The sequence below is a fragment of the Girardinichthys multiradiatus genome, chromosome 21 (assembly GCF_021462225.1).
Source record: "Girardinichthys multiradiatus isolate DD_20200921_A chromosome 21, DD_fGirMul_XY1, whole genome shotgun sequence".
NCBI lineage: Eukaryota > Metazoa > Chordata > Actinopteri > Cyprinodontiformes > Goodeidae > Girardinichthys > Girardinichthys multiradiatus.
Genome location: NC_061813.1, coordinates 20534941 through 20556409, shown reverse-complemented (window position 1 = coordinate 20556409; position 21469 = coordinate 20534941). Strand labels below are relative to the sequence as shown.

General features: G+C 40.2%; 1 protein-coding gene across 4 annotated transcripts in view; it reads right to left on the bottom strand.

The window, feature by feature from the left end:
- Positions 1-2348: 2348 nt before the first annotated feature.
- The window catches only part of mtrr (5-methyltetrahydrofolate-homocysteine methyltransferase reductase), a 46526-nt gene continuing 27405 nt past the window's right edge, over positions 2349-21469 (bottom strand). For all 4 annotated transcript variants that reach the window (XM_047349413.1, XM_047349415.1, XM_047349412.1 and 1 more), the window contains exons 13-15: positions 19337-19429; positions 8750-8944; positions 2349-3547 (exon numbers count right to left, since the gene is read on the bottom strand). In XM_047349413.1, coding sequence (XP_047205369.1) covers positions 3403-3547; positions 8750-8944; positions 19337-19429 — 433 coding nt within the window. In that variant the 3' untranslated portion in view covers positions 2349-3402. The remainder of the gene's footprint in view (positions 3548-8749; positions 8945-19336; positions 19430-21469) is intronic.

Sequence of the window (21469 nt, the reverse complement as noted above, 5' to 3'; positions counted from 1 at the left end):
TCTTAGTATAGCTGAACAGCTTTTTTGTGGAGGCCTCAAAGGTTTGTTAGAGTACATTGATGAATAAATAGAATCACAAAGACCTAGGGACACACCAGACAGGTCAGGGATCAACTTAGGAGACATTTAGCTCAGGATGAGTGTTCAAAACCATCTGTTATCTAAAAAAACAGAACATGGCCATCTGCCTAAACTGACAGAGAAGGAGCCAAGAGGCCAAAGGTAACTTCAGAGGCAGTGCAGACATTCACAGCTCAGGTGGGTCAACAAGGCAACTATTAGTTGAGCACTGCACGAATAATAGTTAAATGGTGTGTTTTCACCCTGAACAGCATGGGGGTGGCAGTAACATGCTTTGGGGATGCTATTCAGCAGTTGAGAGAGGGAAACTGGTGAGAGTTGATGCAGTTGCAAAGAGGAATGGACACAATTTCAGTCTGTAGACGTGCAAAACAGATTCAGAGATACCCAAAAGGCTTGTGGTTGTAATAGGAATGAAAGATGGTTCTACAAAGTATAGACTAGTAGAGCCTGAATGTAAACCACATTTTTAGATACCTATCTTTAAAAATAAAAGTATCATTTTCATCATTTTACACTAATTTGTGTTGGTAAATTACATAAAGTTCCTTTGAAATGGACTGAAGAACACTGAAGTTTTTAGTTGTAATGTAAAAAAAAAAAAAAAATCAAAAAGTTCAGGGGACATGAATACCTTCACCAGGCAGTGTAACAGATACTTACCTTATTAGGGCATCAACCTTGCAGGACTCCAGGAGGAAGAGCAGGCTACTTTCGAGTTACTCCCCTCATCGTCACTTTTTGCACCTTCTGCACGAAGGAGCTGCATATTTATCAGTCCTTTTCTAATTCCCAGAGTTCCCTGACACAAAGTGCAACTCCCAACTTGGCACTGCCCACACTTCCATAATAACAGTCATTATCTTCAGCACACTTCTTTCTGCTTCATTTAAGCCATTCTGAGCAGGGGGCATCTATCACACGAGGTGCCTGCTTCGCCGTGGTCTCGCTGACCTCCAATCGCTCTGATTTATGCTTGACCACGTCCACCGCTCTGCCTTTCACTCTCGCTGCGGGACAAAAACTGCCACAGTGAACCCTTTTTAATTATGAAGACTTAATTTAAAACTTCATCAGTCCTAGATGCTCTCCCTGGACAAGCTCTCCGTCTTCGCTGCAGCCATTTTTTTTCTAAACTGGAGATGAACGCATGTTAATAGTGTAGGTAAATAAGGACGGTGCAGCTCAAGGTGTACTTTATGCCTCTTAACTTTACCAAGAAGGATGGTCACAGCTGTGCCACTTTCATTAAACTTGCCTCTTAATATATACATGCAATTTTGCTGTAATTTGTCCCAACAACAAATTAGAGTCTTGCCGGTTATGTATAATATGTACAGTGTGATTGGTGATGCTGCAGCATCATTATTTTCATTTTGTGCTCAATTTGTGACTACTGGAAGCAGGAGAGCAGTGAGGGATAAGGGTGTGGAGGTGCACACAGCTGTGCCTGGACTGCCTGTATTTACTATCAGCGACTGCTTTCCTGTGAGAGCCAATGTTTTGTTTATTTGGCTGCAAAACTGCAGTGATCACTGTGTCATCTTTAGATCAGATAGCGGACATTGTAAACATGTTTTGTTTTTTTTCACACCCACCTCCCTACAAAATTATAAAACAAGAAAATGCTGTTAGAAGATTTAATCCTAAAGAAGCCTCTCTCGGGGACTGCACTCCGATGCACAGTGCACAACTTCAATTAGCAGAGTAGGCCTCCTTCTTCTGAACAAAGTCACCTTGAGGAATCAAATTATCTATGAATTTTAAATAAAGCAATCACTCCATATCAATCAGAGTTCATTAGCTCCCAAATAATTCCCAATGCCTCTTGGGGAGAAGGTTTTACTCATCTATAGGGGTGTAAAGCCCTAAAAAGCTTTATTTATTTAAATTTTATTTGCACATTGTGTTTACCCATAGTTTGAGGGATGGGTAAAAAAGTTGTCTGACTTCAATAAATGTTGGCTTTTGTTTCCTCCAAGCTAAAGGTCTGCTGGGTATGTGGGGGCAGACAGGCACAAACAAAGTCGGTTAGATAAATTGCTTTGGTCGGCCCGGCTCATTATTACTCGGACTCGCAACACTCTGTTCTTGATTTTTAGCGCTCTGGAAGATAAATGACCAAAAATCTATTACTCTGCTGGGTTTTGGCATACTTTGAGAATACGTATTATGGTTTTTGTAGCTTGCTTTCATTTGTTATTTATTTGTTTAAAACTGAACAGAGTTACAAAATCCATCATTCTCAGCGGACGCAGAGACTCCTGAAAAGCCTGAGACATCTTGTTTCCTTTAATACATCAGCATGAAGCATATTTACATAATGGTTGCTTTGCGGCTAACAAAGTTAGGTTCAGTCCAGTCAGAACCAATCAGGTGGACAACCTGAACTCATGCTGGACGTTTCAGCCAAGAGGACTCTAAAACAGATGCTTAAACTCAGCAGATTTGATTGAGCTTGTTTTGGTTTTAATTATATAAACCTCCTAAAGTTCTACAGGAAATAAAAATGTCTAGATAAACATAATATGGACTCATTAAAAACAACTTTTATAAAAGTCTAAAGGATCCAAGAAAACTAAATCCAACATTTCCTTTTAGAAAAGATGGTGATACATGCCAATAAAGAGTCTGCTCAACACTTAACACATCTATCTGAAAAATTATTTTTCATTGCAGTCACACAATTTGACAGTGAAATTGCAGAAAGACACCAACCTTTAATATGAGTACATTTAAACAGTGAAATCACATCCCAAGAAATATGTATTTTTTTAACAATATCACTGGTGGCAATTACAAGCACCCTTCCTAGAATGGCAATAATTTTTATTTGTGTGTGTGTGCGCTTTAAAAAAACTACAGATTGATGTGCTGTCAAGATGGGAAAAGTATCGTGCTCTGAGTCTCATCAAAGTCACTCCATTAAGGCCGACAGTAATAAATGCCTTTTCATCACAAAGGACAAACCTAGGAGTCGTGTCTTCACTAAAAGCCTTTTCACACCGCAGGGCTAATCTCCAGCACTGCTGCACTGACCAAGGTCAGCTCTGCTTAAACAGCGAAGGCAAGGAAGGACTGAACTGATACTCACAGGTCACATGGGTCACTCTATCTCAGTGACATTGGCTGCTGTAAACTACCTTCAGGCATCTGCACCAACAATTATATGGTTATTATATATATATATATATATATATATATATATATATATATATATATATATATATATATATATAAATATATATATATATATATATATATATATATTTATATCTTTTATCCAGCAGATGCAGCAGAAAGCTCTTATCTCATCTGCAGTCAGGCCCAGATGTCCTGTAAATAGCGCTTCTCCTCTCTAAGCCTTGCCAGTGCCTTCATGGCCTCCAGTTGGTCCACCTGAAGCTCAGTTTTAATCATCTCCATCAGCGTCTCATTCACATCTTTGGCCATGTTCTTAGCATCCCTAGGAAGGAAAAAATGCACATATGTTATAAAACAAATAGCATTACATAACATTGTGGTAAAATAACAGCTTATCTTTGTTTGCTGAATATTGGACCATTTGCACGTTGCTGGACGCCACTATGCCATTCAAACGTCATCAGCCATTTTGTACCGCAGGATAGTCTGTCCTACAAAACCCAGCGGGCACTGCAGCTGATAAGACGGGGGCGTCCCAGTTCCAATGTCACAGTGAACTATATAACGGACTATGAGACTCCCCACCCTTGCTTTCAGCTTGGGACCTAGATATGGTTACCGGTATCTGAAGCAGCATTCTGGAGAAGAGGTCCCATGTGGATTTCATTCATTCTCCTTAGAAAACTAAGCGAATTAAGCTTACAGGAATAAGAAGGCTTGTAAGTTTTCAACTTTACCGATCGAAGACGTGGGTTTAACACGTAACCAAAAAAACCACGGAGTTTCAAGGAGACAGACTGTCACCCTTGTTTTTGTTCCAGTCGACTGCCGACGGTCAGATCATATTTTCCCCTTTTGCCAAGGAGGCCAGAGGATGAAGATTGATCGCTCTTCTTGGAGTTAACTGCAGACGCACAGTAACTCCCCCCTCTCTCTTTGCTCAGAGAAGACTTCAACAAGAAAAATCCACCCTTTTATTTTTTTATTTCTTTATTAGGAATAGCGTGGGCAGGGTAGAGTAGGTTTTAGTGCGATTTAGAATCGCCACTTATAGTCTAATGTCTGAATTGTATGTGCATGCCATCGTTTTTGAAACTTGATTGCTGTTGAACTTAGAAGCCGCTGCGCTTCTCAGGTTGTGTTTTACTGTGTGACACCTGGTGCAGCTGCGCTGTTAAAATTGGACTGCTATAATAACTTCATGGTGAAAATCAATCATTTTCTTTGTCTTCGACACTTCATGTTTTATTAGTAGCCGCCAAAAGGTTTACAACCCATTGTGTGCTCAGACATCCCCAGCGGTGGGGGATGTTTTATTGTTCACAGTAACTAAGCTACACTTTCTGGCGGGCCGTTCCCCAAAACTCCGCTCAGCGTCACATTATCACTTGTTTGCCATAACTGCTGGTTTGATTCCATTCACACCCACTGCTGTCTGTTTTATTTGTTTAGTTAGATATTTTACCCATTTTGTGTAGAACTTTGCATGTTTGATTAGGTGAAGATTATTGAGTCGGAAAACGAATGGTATAAGGGCTGTTGATTTAATAAATATTCACATAGACAAAGAGAAGGCGTTTGTGTTTATTTTGTACAAGAGTGATTTGTCAGTCAAAATAAGGTTAAAGTTCCCCACGTTTCGGCAGAAACGGTTGATTAAACAGTGACATCTAATAATAGTTATCAACTATTACAGAGAATTTACTAATTGTAATTATCAGGGGCTTTGAGCCACAATTACAACACCAGAAACATCTCTGGTTTCAATTCATAAATGAAGATTTTTGGTTAAGAAATGTATTTTCTCAAATTATGATTTTTAATTATAATTCTTGATAAATATTAATTAATCAATAATCATAATCCCAACAGTGCCTTACAAAAGTATTTATACCTCTTGGACCTTGCCACTTTTTCCATGTTGCCACAAACTTTAATGTCATTTTTATGTGATAAGCCAACACAAAGCTGTGGATAAAGGTGAAGTAAAAGGGAAGTTATACATGGCCTTCAAATGTTTTTTACAAATAAAATTTGCTGAAAGGTGTGGGATGCATTTGAATACAGCTGCAGTGAAAGGCCAGCCCAGTTAGACTTGCCACAGATTTTTATTTGGATTTAGGTCTTGACTTTGACAGGACCATTCTAAAACAGAAATATGCTTTCGTCTAATCAATTCCATTGCAGCTCCGGCCATATATTTAGGACTGTTATCCTGCTAGAAGGACCTCTGCCTCAGTTGCAAGTCGTTTGCAGTCTATAACAGGTTATTTCAGGACTGGCCTGTGTTTCACTCCATCTATTTTATTAACTCTTAAAAACACCCCCACCCTGATGTTCCACACCAAGGATGGTGTTTTCAGGGTGGACATTGTTAATTTTCTACCACAAACAGTGTTTTGCACGAACCACCACACAAATTTAATGGTTTTCTTTCAACAGTTATTGTCTTCATAAAGGCCAGATTTGTGTACAGCTAACAGATTCTCCCACCTGCATGGCTGATCTCTGCAGCTCTTCCAGAGTTACTATAGGCCTTTTGGTTGCTTCTCAGTTTAATCCTTTCGAGCCCATTTAGATGGAAGCCCGTTTCTTGGTTTCTAGATGAGCTATACTCCTTCTATTTTCAGATGAAAAATTTGATGGAGCTTGGTTAGATGTTCAAAACTTGGGAAAATTTTGTCTAACCTAACGCTGCTTCAAACCTTTTCACAATTTTCTCCCTTGTCTGCTGTGTTTTTGGTCTTCATGATGCTGTTCGTTCCCTTATACTCTCTAAACAAACCTCTGAGAACCTTACTGAACAGCTGCGTTAGTAACGGAGGGTAAACGTGCACACTGGTGGACTCCACTAACTAGTTGACTTCTGAAGGCAATTGGTAGCAATTTAACTTATACCTGGTTCACACGGTAGGATCTTTATGCTGATTTTTGCCCCGATCCTCCTCTTCGGACACGCCCCGATTATTGTGATGAACCAGGCATTAGAGTTATAAAAGCCATGTATTATTTTCCTACTACTTCACAATTATGTGCTACGTTGTGCTGATCAAAATCCAAACAAAGTCAAATGAATTTTGTAATTGTGATGTACCAAACACCGAGTGGAAAAGTTGAAGGGGTGTGAATAATTTGCGAGACACTGTGTGCACTGTGACATGACAATATTTTCCACAACTAGCAACTGCAACCATTCCTTAAATATCTCTTGGAGGAAAACAGGTAAATCCTTAAACCTGCTGCTGCTGAGATTCAGCAGGAAGACAGAGATGTTTTATGACTGCGAAAATACACATGGTTTTGATGTTTCAAAAGTAATTTACTCAAAGGTGAGAAGGGATGCCAGAGAATGAAAAACACCAGGAAAATAATGTGAGATGTACAGTAGCAACTTTACTACTCTTGACAGGATTTGGCATGTTTGATACCCAGGAGTGTTTGATGTTTTCTTTGTTCTGTCAGGGACAATTTGTACTGACTGAGACAAACAAGTGGTGTAATACTGTGAGGAGGGAGGACAGCAGGGTATGTATGAACTATAAACAGAACAGAGTGCTGCATCACAGCGAAGGAAGCAACAGCAAAGGAGTCTGTGATTATATGACTTGTGTTTGTATTTTAAAGTGAGATCTGCCTTGTAAGCAAGAAACTTTAGCACACATGGGCCCATGGGATTTTTAGGAGATGATACAGTATTTGAAAGTGGCATCATAAGTGCCTGTGAAGATTGTCAAGGCATAAATTCAACCACTGGGAAGGGGGACACCCAGTTGATTTTAAGTACTTACTATAAAAATAGAAGGCAAGGAAACAATTTAATTTGACGATTAAAACATTATGCTGCGCAGATGGGTTTCAGCAAGGACAGGGAAGCTGGTCAGAGATGATGATAAGATGGATGGAACTAAATGCAGGGAAATCCTGGAAGAAAAAGTGTTAGAGGCTTCAAGAGACTGGAGACTGGGGGGCTGAGGTTCACCTTTCAGCAAGGCAATGACCCTAAAACATACAGCCAGAGCAACAATGGAGCAATTTAGATTCAAAGCATATTCAGAGTTGGAATGATCCAGTCAAAGTTTAAACCGAAACCTTACTGATAACCTGTGGCAAGACTTGAAAATGTATTTACACCAATAAATCTGGCTGAGCTTGAGCTATTTTGCAGAGAACAGGCAAAAATGTTGTCTCTAGATGTGCGATGCCAGTAGAGACATAACTTAGAAGACCTGCAGCAGTAAGTGGAGTTTCTATAAAGTGTTGACTCAGTAATCTTGTCTTGATGCTGAAACAGATTAAACAGACAAATTGACTGGGAGTTGACTACTGAATACAGAAACTTGACAGACAAGAAAAATACCAGGATGATCCAAAGTACGTGGAGAAAAACAGACAAAAAAAGAAGTTAAGCTTGGCGAGTTGTAGGTGACGTGTTGTCAGAACATTCTAGCAGCTTAATTAACCCAGTTATCCCAATGTTGGAGCAAAATGCTAGGGTTTGCCAGCAGAAACTGTGGTTGGGACAAAATCCAAGCAAACACACCAATTATATTAGTTTTAATGCAGTAAAAGATTAGGACTCAATATTAGCAAAGAAACAGAAACAAGAAGCTTCTCCTAAGACATCTCCATTAGATAATCATTTAGTTGAAAACAAATACGTCAATGTTAATTTAAGGTTAATACCTCTTTTCATTAATATTATTATTTATATCACATTTAGGTATAAAATCATGGCCACTATCACAATATTTGTATACAGTAGAAACATATAATCCGAGTCATAAAGAGAAAAATGTTGTCTTTTTGGACTCCCTTCCACAACAGATGGCCTGATCAGCACAGGGCAACATCCATCAATATGATCAAGTCAGACTGGTTTTACATGAGGATATAACAGCAGCTCAGACGCAGACTGGTTTTCAACAGTTTTGCATATGATTCTTATTATTATCTGGTATGATCAAGTCTATACATATTCTATATCAATTTAATAAATAACTACAGCATCTTTTTATTAGTGTTGTGTTTTTGATATGGAAATAGTGAAAATGGAGTAAAATCCTGCCTTCATTCGTAGTAATATTTCAAAATATACCATTTTACCTGCAGACTGTAAAACCTTTTTTCTCTCTGAGAAACTGATGCTGTTAAATAGATTTCTTAGGTTCCTGTGCTGACTGTACATCGTCAGTTGATTAGCCTAATAAGCCCTAATAAGTAAATGAACTTTATAAACGTTTTTAATCTGTAATAATGTATGAATAAGTACCATATTTAAAGAACAAAACAATTTGCCAAAAAGCATCCCACATGTAAACAGTTTATAGGCAGGAAAAAGCAGAGGCAGAGATGCTCTGCCACCGTTGTGAGCACACAATGAGAAATGACACGATGAATAGTGAAACAACTAAAACATGAGACAGCGTTGGCAGATGGATGCTGGGAAAAATGATAAATATAGTAGAAAAGGACAAGAAACACTCAGGATGGATTAGCATTAAAATAGGATCAGTGTCAGCCTTACCCGCAGACATAGATGTAGCCATTCTGTCTGAGAAGGATGTCGGTGACTTGCTGGCAGTACAGCAACAGATTGTGTTGGACATATCTGGGTTGTGCTGCTGAGGTAGGTTCCTCCTCATCCTTCATGTGTTCTTTGGAGAAACAGACTTTCAGGTGGTTCAGGGTGCCACTGGACACAAAGTCCTCCAGTTCCTCTCTGGAACGAGAACGTATTCACACAGCAATTAGTAAGGTCATTTTTCATATGTAAAAACTCGAGTCAGGAGAGCCAACTCTCAGCTGCTGATGCAGACAGAGATGAAAAGAAATGAAAGGCAATTTAACACTAAATGATGCAGTAAGTAGCTTCTCATTGCATTTGGTGGGTAATACAAGTATTAGATCCCTTTTTGTTAGTTTAGACACTTTGTCTGTGTGACAGTTTCATATTGATGTGGAGAGACAGAATATCAGCCAAAAGAATGCTGGAAAAATGTTTCACAAATAAGTAAGAAACAATTTGCATGTCATCAGGTGAATTCCCTTGTGGCACATAGACCAATCAATTATTTACATAAAGCACACCTGTCCACAGACCAAAGAGCTGTCAAAGCATGATAGGGGGGAAGATAGTACATCTGCATAAAGCTGGAAGGGACTGACATCAGCAACAACCTTGGTAAGAAAGTGACAAGTGATTATTTCAAAATGCAGAAAATACAAGAAGACCATCAATCGCCCTCAGTGAAGAGCTCGATCTAAGGTCTTGGTTAATGGTGTGAAGGATGATCATGAGAAAACTCAAGAATCAGCCCATAATTACACTAGAGCAGCTTGTTAATGATTCGAAGTCAGTTGGGGACACGGTCACGAAAAACAACCCTTGTAACTTTCCATAGGTTGTTTACCAGTGTTAAGGTATATAAAGGTTTATATATACAGTTATAAACTCCAAACCCCTAAGAGCTAACATCAGTGGGATGCTAGAAAATGTGTTGAAGTAATTGGAGCATAGGGTAATATAGCACTGGTCGTCTTCCACCTGTTGCTGCACACTGCTGGTCAGTTCGTTGAAAAGAGGCACCTACCATCTTTCCCTCACAAGAAATACGTATGTTGGCCGCTTAGAAGAAACTCCAATCATGAAAAACAAGCACATTTCATAAGATTTGATACTAGATCACACTTACAGGTTACACAATACACCATAATGCCCTCTGCTATAGAAGTTACATATACAGTCCTGTGTTAAATTTGCCAGAGAATATCTAAATGACTGAGAGAAGGCTGGGGAGACAGTGCTGTAGTCAGAGGAGACCAATATCGAGGTCTTGGGCATCAACTTCACCCACTGCGTTTGGAGAAGGAGGAATGCTGGATATGATCTGAAGAACACCGTGTTCAGGGTCAAGCATGGAGTGGGGACATTGAAGTTTTGGGGCTATTTTTCTCAGCTAGGGGTACAGGAAAGCCTCACCACAATGACGGACAATTAGACTGGATCACTGAATAATCTTGGAACGCTTTTCCTCAGAACCCTCAAGACTGGCGGTGTACAGGCTTTCACAGTGATGATGACCCTAAACATTGGCAACAAAGGTCACTGAGTGGCCAGGCCGGTCTCTAGACCTCCATCCAACAGAATATTTGTGAAGGGGACCAAAATTTGAGTTACAAGGTGGAATGAATACAATTAAAGGATTTAGCCCGTTTCTGTGACCAACTACAAGACACAGCTTACTGCTGCGCTCGCCAACAACAACTTGGTTTTTCCACCAAGTTCCAAGTCATGCTAGGGTATCAAATGGTTATACCTACTACAGATTTTTGGTTGATAATCTGTTTCCCTACATTGAAATCAAGAAATTCAGAAAAATTCTGAGTGTTTCTTTGTAAGAAACATATAATGATAGTAACAAATGTTACTATCACAACTCAGAACAAACAGATGTGTAGCCTTAAGGAAACCATTTATCACTTTACAGCCAAGAAAGGATTCAATTTGGAAAAAGGTCACGCGGTCTGATGAACTCAGGTTTCCTTTTTTCCAGAGTGATGGGAGCATCACGGTAGGAAGAGCAGCCCATTAAGAGATGTACACACCACTCCAAGTGCCTAAAAACAGGTCTGTGAAGGTGTGGTGATCCTAGGTTCGATGCAGTTGCTCTGGTCAGGATTTAATCACACAATGGATTTAAAAATGAAGTAAGATGTTACCTAAATATACTGGATTATCCACTTTTTCCATCAGCAGAGTTTTACTCTTCCCTGATGGCCCCAGCATATTGCTACATCCCATGACTCACTGAGCCAAAAAAAACCACCCTCCGAGCATTTTGAATGAGAAGCAAAAGGTTTGATCAAAACTGTGGCAGACAACCAATTTAACATGTACAACAAGAGAAATGCAAAACACGAATACAGATTTCATAAGCCAGGTCAGGTCACTGTTATACCCATCTTTTATAATAAATCCTCCCATCCTTCCAGTGGTGTGTGACCTTGCTCCCCATCAGTGTTCTGCTTGCCAACGTTCTGCTCTAATATCGCAATGTTTTTATAGGGCCTGGGGTGCTATTGGAAGATGAGGAAGGTGCTGAAGGAGGTGAGGTTTACTGGAGCTCAGAACATCTTGTTTAAAGCCAAGCACACAAACAGACACAGCCAAACTCCAACATAACAAGCCAGAGCTCTGAGATCATGGGTGAAGGTCTTTGCCTTAGGGAGTCTTGGTTTTGAAGTAACCCCCAGCCTAAAATGAGCCTTTTTTTTTTTTATAAACCCACAAACAGTGGTGTGAATACTAAATCAATGTACCTTGAGTTCTTTGTTTTCTTTGAAAGACACACATTTATTAGCTCTCCGGCAAAGCTTATAATATTAGCTGTAATTGAAAGCAGTTATTAAACTTTTTGTAATTGTTTGATCAACAAGTGTGTCCTTTTCAGACACAGATTACCAAGAAAGGAAAAGGTATTAAGTTTGTAATTTGAGTAGGGAAATGGGCCTTTCAACAGCTGATCCTTGGGGAGCAACAACACCCCTGAGACTCAGCCAGATTAATGTAAATGCCAAGGTTATCTAAACAGCAATGTGGTGTTACTTTCCTGGTGTAAAGTGGTTGGCAAAAACCACCATAACTTTGTCAATAGGAACAAAGGGATGAACCAAAACCAATGGCAATTGGAAAGGAAGTGACAATGGTGACATTGGCGATTAGCAACTAGTCAATGTTTTGCTCCCAACGTCAAGGGGCAGAGCTGGTCATTTCACCTATTCATTACTTTTTTTAGTTTTGCACCCACTTTGACAAACAATAATTTAAAGTAATTTTCTATAATCTGGTCATGGCTTCCAAGAAGTCAACAGCACCACTGAAAGAGACTCAGAAATTTAAGCCAATTACTGGATGTGTTTCACAAGTGATAACAATCTACTGTACTGAGTAGGGTTGCAAGACAAACCCCTTTTTTCCAAAGAAAACTAGGCTAGGGTAAAATCTCCCTTTCGGGCCACAAGTCCAAAAGAAATGTTGGACACAGAACAACACTGTTTATCACCAAACAAACCCCATATCCACAGTGAAACATGGAGGTGGCAGTATTGGGGACTGGGGATACTTCAGGGTTTTTGTAAAAACTGTTTCAAATGCCAGTTGATTTTCGTTCAAAACCTTCAAGTCTCTGCTAGAAAGCTGAAGAGATCACAGTGAGTCCAAAAATAAATCCAAATTGACAATCAACTGCATCTGATAGGAAACCAGTGTAGCTGAGAGAGCTTTAGACAAAATATGTCCTCAGTTTGATAAATCTGGTAAAACGTTTGTAAGGTAGATGGGAAAATATGACCAATTCAAGATGTCAGACGCTGACAGAGTCCTACTAAAGAAGGCTGATTGCTTTAATTGAAAAAATATTAGTTCAAGGTTGTACACACTTAATTAAACAGGTTGATGCAGCTTTTTAATTTGTTTAGATTTTCCATTTATTTAGCTTGATCTTTGGTTGAAGCGCAGAGTTTTGAAATTATTTATCTTGGTCTTGAATTTTTTACTTCAGAAAAAATGGGATGGTAACGTAGATGGGACATGTCTATGTTAGTTTATTGGTACGTACTTTAAATGAAAGCCAGCAGGGACAAAACAGCATACGAACTGGCGAAGCGGTGAACTGACCCGGACCCACTGGCAGCATACATCTACCAACATCAGAATATGTTTGTTCACATTCATGGTATATTGTGACACTTCATTTGCAGTGGGGTTGAACAAAGACCAGAAAACCATGAGGTTTTTAATAAACACATTTAACTTGATTGGTTTTATTTGTTTTTTAAGACTGTTCTGCCCTCAGTATGAAAACAAATTGTAAAAGATTGTAGTGTAGTTTCCAAGTTTTCAGAAAGTTGCTTTACGAGGACTATCCTTTTACACCGCTGCCTCGGACATGATTTGCCTTCCATGTTCTGTTCAATTTGATGTATAAAACTATAAAGGTGAACAACACGGAGACGGATATTGCTGTGTTTTTTGTTTGATGTCTGTGTATAAATCATCTTGGTTTTGATAATGCCTTGAGAAGACACAGGAAGATGACAAATGAAGGCCAAGTTCTGAGAAGCAGACAATTGATAGTGGGTTCTGAACATGCCAGACTACTTGGTGGGTTTATACACATACAAGCCCGTGGCAGTTTCCGAGACTCGAAGACAAGCCCAGCGTGATTTTTCCAGTCAAGGTTCCTCTACAGCATGAAATCAGCTGCTGTAAAGAGGCTGGGAAAGCAGCAAAGGATAAGTGCAGAATAGAAGAAAAGATGTTTGATATGACAAACAGGCATCAGCCTCCAACTGGGACATGGATACAGGCCTCTATTTGTGAATTGATCACATCCTGTGTTGACATTATCGTAATTGTACCCCCTTCTAAGGACTAGACCTCAACTTCTTCTTTTAGCATCTAAAACACAGAAAAAAATTAAAACCAAAGAACTAAAGCGGCAGACGTCAAATTGCACTTATGTTAAGATAAATCCCACAGAGATGAATGTGGGCAGCTCATTCAGCTGATGGCATGTTGTTCTCAGTCTGCTAACCTATTTAAATTGAGCACAACTCTTCATGGGTGGCTTATAAAACACAGACTAATCACTTTGGTCAACACTGTGGGGGTGTTCATCAGAAAAGCCCAAACTGTGAACAAACAACGCCTGCTACCTGGCTGGGAGTTGGCATTTAAATAAGGGATGGGAGAAACGAAGAGGAACAAACAACATCCTCTGTGATCTATTCTTGTGTCATTAATGATGGTAATTCATTCGCACTATTTAATATTTCAAAAGGAACTCCATCAGTGCAGGGGCATTCAAAATACGCTTACATTACCAGAAACACTGACCAATTAGTATTAAGTCAGAAGAGTAAAGTCGAGGAAAATTAATAACAGGTATGTTCACATGATGATGGTTTAAGGCAAGTTATGGCCAATTACTAACTAAAGCAGTTTAGTCTCTGTGTCTACCTGTGACATCTTTCTGGACGGGGGCATCGTCCAAACTTCTGCTGGCAACAACTTAATGCTCACCCTCTACCAATGATCCACTTGGCCCTGTCTTTCAGTATTTAACCCTTTCTCTCTCTTAGACATAGTTACTGACTGAGCTTTTACTGTGACTCTATGTGCTCTCTTTCAGACTCTAACTTAGAAAACTGGCTCAGAGTTTATCTGTTCTTTCTTTCTAGGTGAAACGACTAAAGGAGCTACATCCATTAACATTTACTTTTCCTTCCCATAGAAAGTACTCCTGGATCAGTGCTTCTTTGTTCTCTTTGTGTCTCTGGTCTGTTCTCTCAAACCCCCAGTCGGTTGTGGCAGATGGCCGCTCACACTGAGCCTGGTTCTGCTGGAGGTTTCTTCCTGTTAAAAGGGAGTTTTTCCTCTCCGCTGTCGCTACATGCATGCTCAGTATGAGGGATTGCTGCAAAGTCAACGCCAGTGACTGTCCACTGTCTCTACATACTCATCCAGGAGGAGGGAATGCTGCAAGTCACTGACTGGAAGCAATCAGCTGGGTTTCCTTAGACAGAAAAACTTTTTATCCAATTTGAATAAATAACTGAATCCGACTGCACTGTTCAATGATTAGGATTAATTGGAATGTATGTACCTGACTGTTGTGAAGTGCCTTGAGACAACATGTGTTGTGAATTGGCGCTATATAAATAAACTGAATTGAACTGAATTGAATATTTTACTTTTTATGTTTGACCACAGGAATCTGTAGGAATGTTCATTCAAACCCAAACTTAAAAGCATGTTGCAAACTGGTGCATATAAAGATGGCATTAGATGCAGCAGCCAAGGTGTAGATAAACGACATCCATCAGCAGACCTGCTTTAGTAAACCCATCCAATATCCTGGACATGGGGGAAGACCAGGGCTGACATCATGTTAAAAGTTCTTCAAGAATAAATACACAGAGCCAGAGATTCAGGGCTCCTTTGGTCAAATCCCACCATTTATGTCAGAGTAATGAATTAAACCAAGAACTTTTCCATCAATGAACAGAAGAGGCTCTGATTAACTCCAGTTTCTTTAAATCTAAAACGGTTAGTAAATCCTAAATCACTGGAAGCGTGGCTTTCAACAATCGAAGTACAAGCTATAAAGCACACTGACACCTAAAGTTAGTTGCTTGGTTACACACATACTGAAGACGTGCAGCACACATTAGCATTCTTTTGGAGTGAGCCTTGTGTCCAGATGACAAATTAGAGCCCGATGCTGTCTCCACTTTAACGTTCAGTTTGGTCTCCAGTAGCATCAGGGGAAATCTTTCTTTTTGCCGCCACCTTCTACTTCCTAACTTTATCTACGGCTGCAGTGATGCTGAGAGGGGATTGTGGATTTAACTGCTTTTTTTGTCATATGAATAACTTCTTGTCAGTACTAAAGCCAGCAGATAAAAGTGAGCTCAAACACGAAAGTTGTGAAGAACCAAAACAATGAGAGAGAGAAAACAAACTGCTTGTCGTCATTTGACCGGCCTGGTAGCCAGTCTTCATTGATTGCACATTGCACCAGTAAGAGCAGAGTGTGAAGGTTCAATTAGCAGGGTAAGAGCACGGTTTTGCTCAAAATATTGAAATGCACACAACATTATGGGTGACATACCAGAGTCCAAAAGAGGACAAATTGTTGGTGCACGTCTTGCTGGCGCATCTGTGACCAAGACAGCAAGTCTTTGTGATGTATCAAGAGCCACGGTATCCAGGGTAATGTCAGCATACCACCAAGAAGGACGAACCACATCCAACAGGATTAACTGTGGACGCAAGAGGAAGCTGTCTGAAAGGGATGTTCGGGTGCTAACCCGGATTGTATCCAAAAAACATAAAACCACGGCTGCCCAAATCACGGCAGAATTAAATGTGCACCTCAACTCTCCTGTTTCCACCAGAACTGTCCGTCGGGAGCTCCACAGGGTCAATATACACGGCCGGGCTGCTATAGCCAAACCTTTGATCACTCATGCCAATGCCAAACGTCAGTTTCAATGGTGCAAGGAGCACAAATCTTGGGCTGTGGGCAATGTGAAACATGTATTGTTCTCTGATGAGTCCACCTTTACTGTTTTCCCCACATCCGGTTACGGTGTGGAGAAGCCCCAAAGAAGCGTACCACCCAGACTGTTGCATGCTCAGAGTGAAGCATGGGGGTGGATCAGTGATGGTTTGGGCTGCCATATCATGGCATTCCCTTGGCCCAATACTTGTGCGAAGGACTACCGAACCATTCTTGAGGACCATGTGCATCCAATGGTTCAAACATTGTATCCTGAAGGCGGTGCCGTGTATCAGGATGACAATGCACCAATACACACAGCAATACTGGTGAAAGATTGGTTTGATGAACATGAAAGTGAAGTTGAACATCTCCCATGGCCTGCACAGTCACCAGATCTAAATATTATTGAGCCACTTTGGGGTGTTTTGGAGGAGCGAGTCAGGAAACGTTTTCCTCCACCAGTATCACGTAGTGACCTGGCCACTATCCTGCAAGAAGAATGGCTTAAAATCCCTCTGACCACTGTGCAGGACTTGTATATGTCATTCCCAAGACGAATTGATGCTGTATTGGCCGCAAAAGGAGGCCCAACACCATAGTAATAAATTATTGTGGTCTAAAACCAGGTGTTTCAGTTTCATTGTCAAACCCTCTATACATATATATATATATATATATACAGGTCCTTCTCAAAATATTAGCATATTGTGATAAAGTTCATTATTTTCCATAATGTAATGATGAAAATTTAACATTCATATATTTTAGATTCATTGCACACTAACTGAAATATTTCAGGTCTTTTATTGTCTTAATACGGATGATTTTGGCATACAGCTCATGAAAACCCAAAATTCCTATCTCACAAAATTAGCATATCATTAAAAGGGTCTCTAAACGAGCTATGAACCTAATCATCTGAATCAACGAGTTAACTCTAAACACCTGCAAAAGATTCCTGAGGCCTTTAAAACTCCCAGCCTGGTTCATCACTCAAAACCCCAATCATGGGTAAGACTGCCGACCTGACTGCTGTCCAGAAGGCCACTATTGACACCCTCAAGCAAGAGGGTAAGACACAGAAAGAAATTTCTGAACGAATAGGCTGTTCCCAGAGTGCTGTATCAAGGCACCTCAGTGGGAAGTCTGTGGGAAGGAAAAAGTGTGGCAGAAAACCCTGCACAACGAGAAGAGGTGACCGGACCCTGAGGAAGATTGTGGAGAAGGGCCGATTCCAGACCTTGGGGGACCTGCGGAAGCAGTGGACTGAGTCTGGAGTAGAAACATCCAGAGCCACCAGGCACAGGCGTGTGCAGGAAATGGGCTACAGGTGCCGCATTCCCCAGGTCAAGCCACTTTTGAACCAGAAACAGCGGCAGAAGCGCCTGACCTGGGCTACAGAGAAGCAGCACTGGACTGTTGCTCAGTGGTCCAAAGTACTTTTTTCGGATGAAAGCAAATTCTGCATGTCATTCGGAAATCAAGGTGCCAGAGTCTGGAGGAAGACTGGGGAGAAGGAAATGCCAAAATGCCAGAAGTCCAGTGTCAAGTACCCACAGTCAGTGATGGTCTGGGGTGCCGTGTCAGCTGCTGGTGTTGGTCCACTGTGTTTTATCAAGGGCAGGGTCAATGCAGCTAGCTATCAGGAGATTTTGGAGCACTTCATGCTTCCATCTGCTGAAAAGCTTTATGGAGATGAAGATTTCATTTTTCAGCATGACCTGGCACCTGCTCAGTGTCAAAACCACTGGTAAATGGTTTACTGACCATGGTATCACTGTGCTCAATTGGCCTGCCAACTCTCCTGACCTGAACCCCATAGAGAATCTGTGGGATATTGTGAAGAGAACGTTGAGAGACTCAAGACCCAACACTCTGGATGAGCTAAAGGCCGCTATCGAAGCATCCTGGGCCTCCATAAGACCTCAGCAGTGCCACAAGCTGATTGCCTCCATGACACGCCGCATTGAAGCAGTCATTTCTGCAAAAGGATTCCCGACCAAGTATTGAGTGCATAACTGTACATGATTATTTGAAGGTTGACGTTTTTTGTATTAAAAACTCTTTTCTTTTATTGGTCGGATGAAATATGCTAATTTAGTGAGATAGGAATTTTGGTTTTTCATGAGCTGTATGCCAAAATCATCCGTATTAAGACAATAAAAGACCTGAAATATTTCAGTTAGTGTGCAATGACTCTAAAATATATGAATGTTAAATTTTCATCATGACATTATGGAAAATAATTAACTTTATCACAATATGCTAATATTTTGAGAAGGACCTGTATATGTTTTTTTTTTTTTACATAAAAGTCAAAAAAAGAGTTTCGTGCATATATATTCATCCCACCTGAATCAATTCGTCCTACAACCACCTTTTACTTTACAGCTTCAAGACCTTTGGAGTAAATCTCTACCAGCTTTACACATTTACATACTGCAGTTTTTGGTTATTCTTCTTTGCCAAATTAGGCTAGTTGTTCTGACAGTAGTTGAATATATTTCCGTTGCAGTCTCAGGTCTTTTGCAGCCTCTTTCAAATAGTATTCTTCCGCTTTTGGCTCCATTCATCTTCCCACCAACTTTGGCCAGTTAACAGCTGTATTTACACTGAGATTAAATTACACACAGAAGGACTCTTTTTACTAATTATGTGACTTCTGCAGGTAACTAGTTGGATTAGACATTATTTCAGGGAATTGGATTAAGGGGGCTGAACATATATGTATGCCACACTTTTCAGATTTATCTTCTTTTCTTAAACTTCGCAGTTATGAATAACTTAATGTTGGTCCAAATAAAATCCTAATAAAACACAATGAAGTTGGTGGTTTTAAAATGAAAAAATTTGAAAATATTCAACATGAATAATTTCGCACGCCTCTGTAAGTACATGGGCATTTTTAACGAGGAATCATCTAGGTAGAAGAAACAACTTTTAGAATTCAATAAATAAATATTTTTTCCCTTCAGACAATAGCTGCATGTGTTGACCACAAAGAGAACAAAATTTGCTGGGCATGTAAGAGGCAGACAGCTTACCTGAACAGGTAATCTCGGTCTCTGTAGCGACAACCGAAAAACAGCCAGGTCTCGCCAAACTCTGCCTCTGGGTTTTCTTTCTTCTCCTCCTCCCTGAAAGTCAAACAACGGATGTTAGCAGTCAATCAATACAAGCAGACAACCAGGCCAGATGGAAGAGAGTGAGTCCTTCCTCGCAGTAGAGGTTAAAGAGGAGCGACATAATTACAATCCGGCTATAGTGACAACAAAATGAGAGTCACAATTGCTTAAAGCGAGGAAATGACTACGTGTGCAGAAGCGTGGACATTATAATGCACTTCTGATTAAATTTCATCCAAACAGATTAAATGTCTTTCAGAATGAAAACAGGGCTCAGGGTGGATCATCAAACAGTGTTTCTGTCCTTTGGTGGGGGAAAAAAAACCTGTCCCCAAAAAGTGTTTCCTATTGTGGCTTTGGAGTTTGGAAAACCTCCCACATTCCCATGTAGGCCCCACAGCGCCACAAAGCAGCTATGAAGATGTGGTTATCTGTGCCACACACCTGCTGTTGTGGTGACAGCTCTCTCCCAGATAACAGTTAACCCCAAATCTTTGATGATGCGATTAGCTGGCTGAAAGTCCACAGATCTTGGCTTTGTCTGTTACCTCTTTGGTGGAGACAAAGGAGGGGGTGGTCAAAATGGCCATCTATGAAGATTGGTGGAGGACATTTTCCTTAACTGCTATATCACTTTGCATTTTATTCATTTAATGGCATAGGCAAAGGGAGCCTACACACTAATTCCGTGCAGTCGGATTTTCAAAGTATTTGGTGATTCTCATTATATGTATTTAAACGACCAAGATCGAAACAACCCAAAAATCATGCAAAATTTCAATCCCACCCTAATTTTGGTTCTGCTGGAGGTTTCTTCCGGTTAAAAGGGAGTTTTCCCTCTCCACTGTCGCTACATGCATGCTCAGTATGAGGGATTGCTGCAGTCAACACCAGTGACTGTCCGCTGTCTCTACATGCTCATCCAGGAGGAGGGAATGCTGCAAGTCACTGACTGGATGCAATCTGCTGGGTTTCCTTAGATAGAAAAACGTTTTATCCAATTTGAATAAATAACTAACTTTGACTGCACTGTTCAATGGTTAGGATTAATTGGAATATATGTACCTGACTGTTGTGAAGTGCCTTGAGATGACATGTGTTGTGAATTGGCGCTATATAAATAAAACTGAATTGAATTAATTCATGTTTGAGTTGGTACAATCCAGCTTGCCACGTGTGCCGACGTCTGATTTGAAAATAAGTTGCTTCATCTCAGCGTGATCTATTTACCTGAACAGCTTACAGCCAAAGACAGGAAGGGTTAAATGAACAGAATCCAAATAAGCTCCGTCATTTACTATGAATAACATTAAAAAAAACATTAGAAAACCTCGCTGGCATTGCAAGTGGAGGCTGTAGGCTGCTCAGATCTGTGCCCAATCAGCAGAGGAGTCTCTCATTTTTTATTTATTGTTGCTCATGTTTGATGAAATGGATAAAATGAAAAAAAGGCACACAAGTATCAACCTGCTAATAGCAATACAGTCAACTGTAATTATAAAGTGAATATGAGTTAATATAAACTGTATATCTTCGGGGCACCTTGGGCTCTGGACATAGTTTTCTATCTGACAGATTTAAATAAAGCATAACTACATTAATAAAATTTTTATTTGGAGAAATGAAAAGATTAATCAATTGTTAGTCAATGCTAGACATATAATTAGCCCCAAGGAAGAAAAAAAAGCAAATCAATACAAAGGTGTGATTGTGAATACTGCAGAAAAACTTTCCTCTTGTTAATTAAATACAAAGCGAACTAGTTGAAAAAAAATCATTTCGTTTGAACTATATGTTGGTGCATGAGACTCGGTTAAAAAGCTGTCTGGCTGACTTGATCAGGTCCCTTCCATTAGCATCCTGGACGAGATTCTTCTGATCTGCCAACGGCCCCAAGTAAACTCATTTTAGTTGGCTCGTCGCTCTCTCTCCCTCTCCTCTCGCTGCCCGCCCTAAAGGGATCAATACCAATATGAAAAACCTGGGTTCCATTCTGAGTAGACCACACCGGCGCCTTTCCCTGAATACAAATCACATCACATCACATCCCCC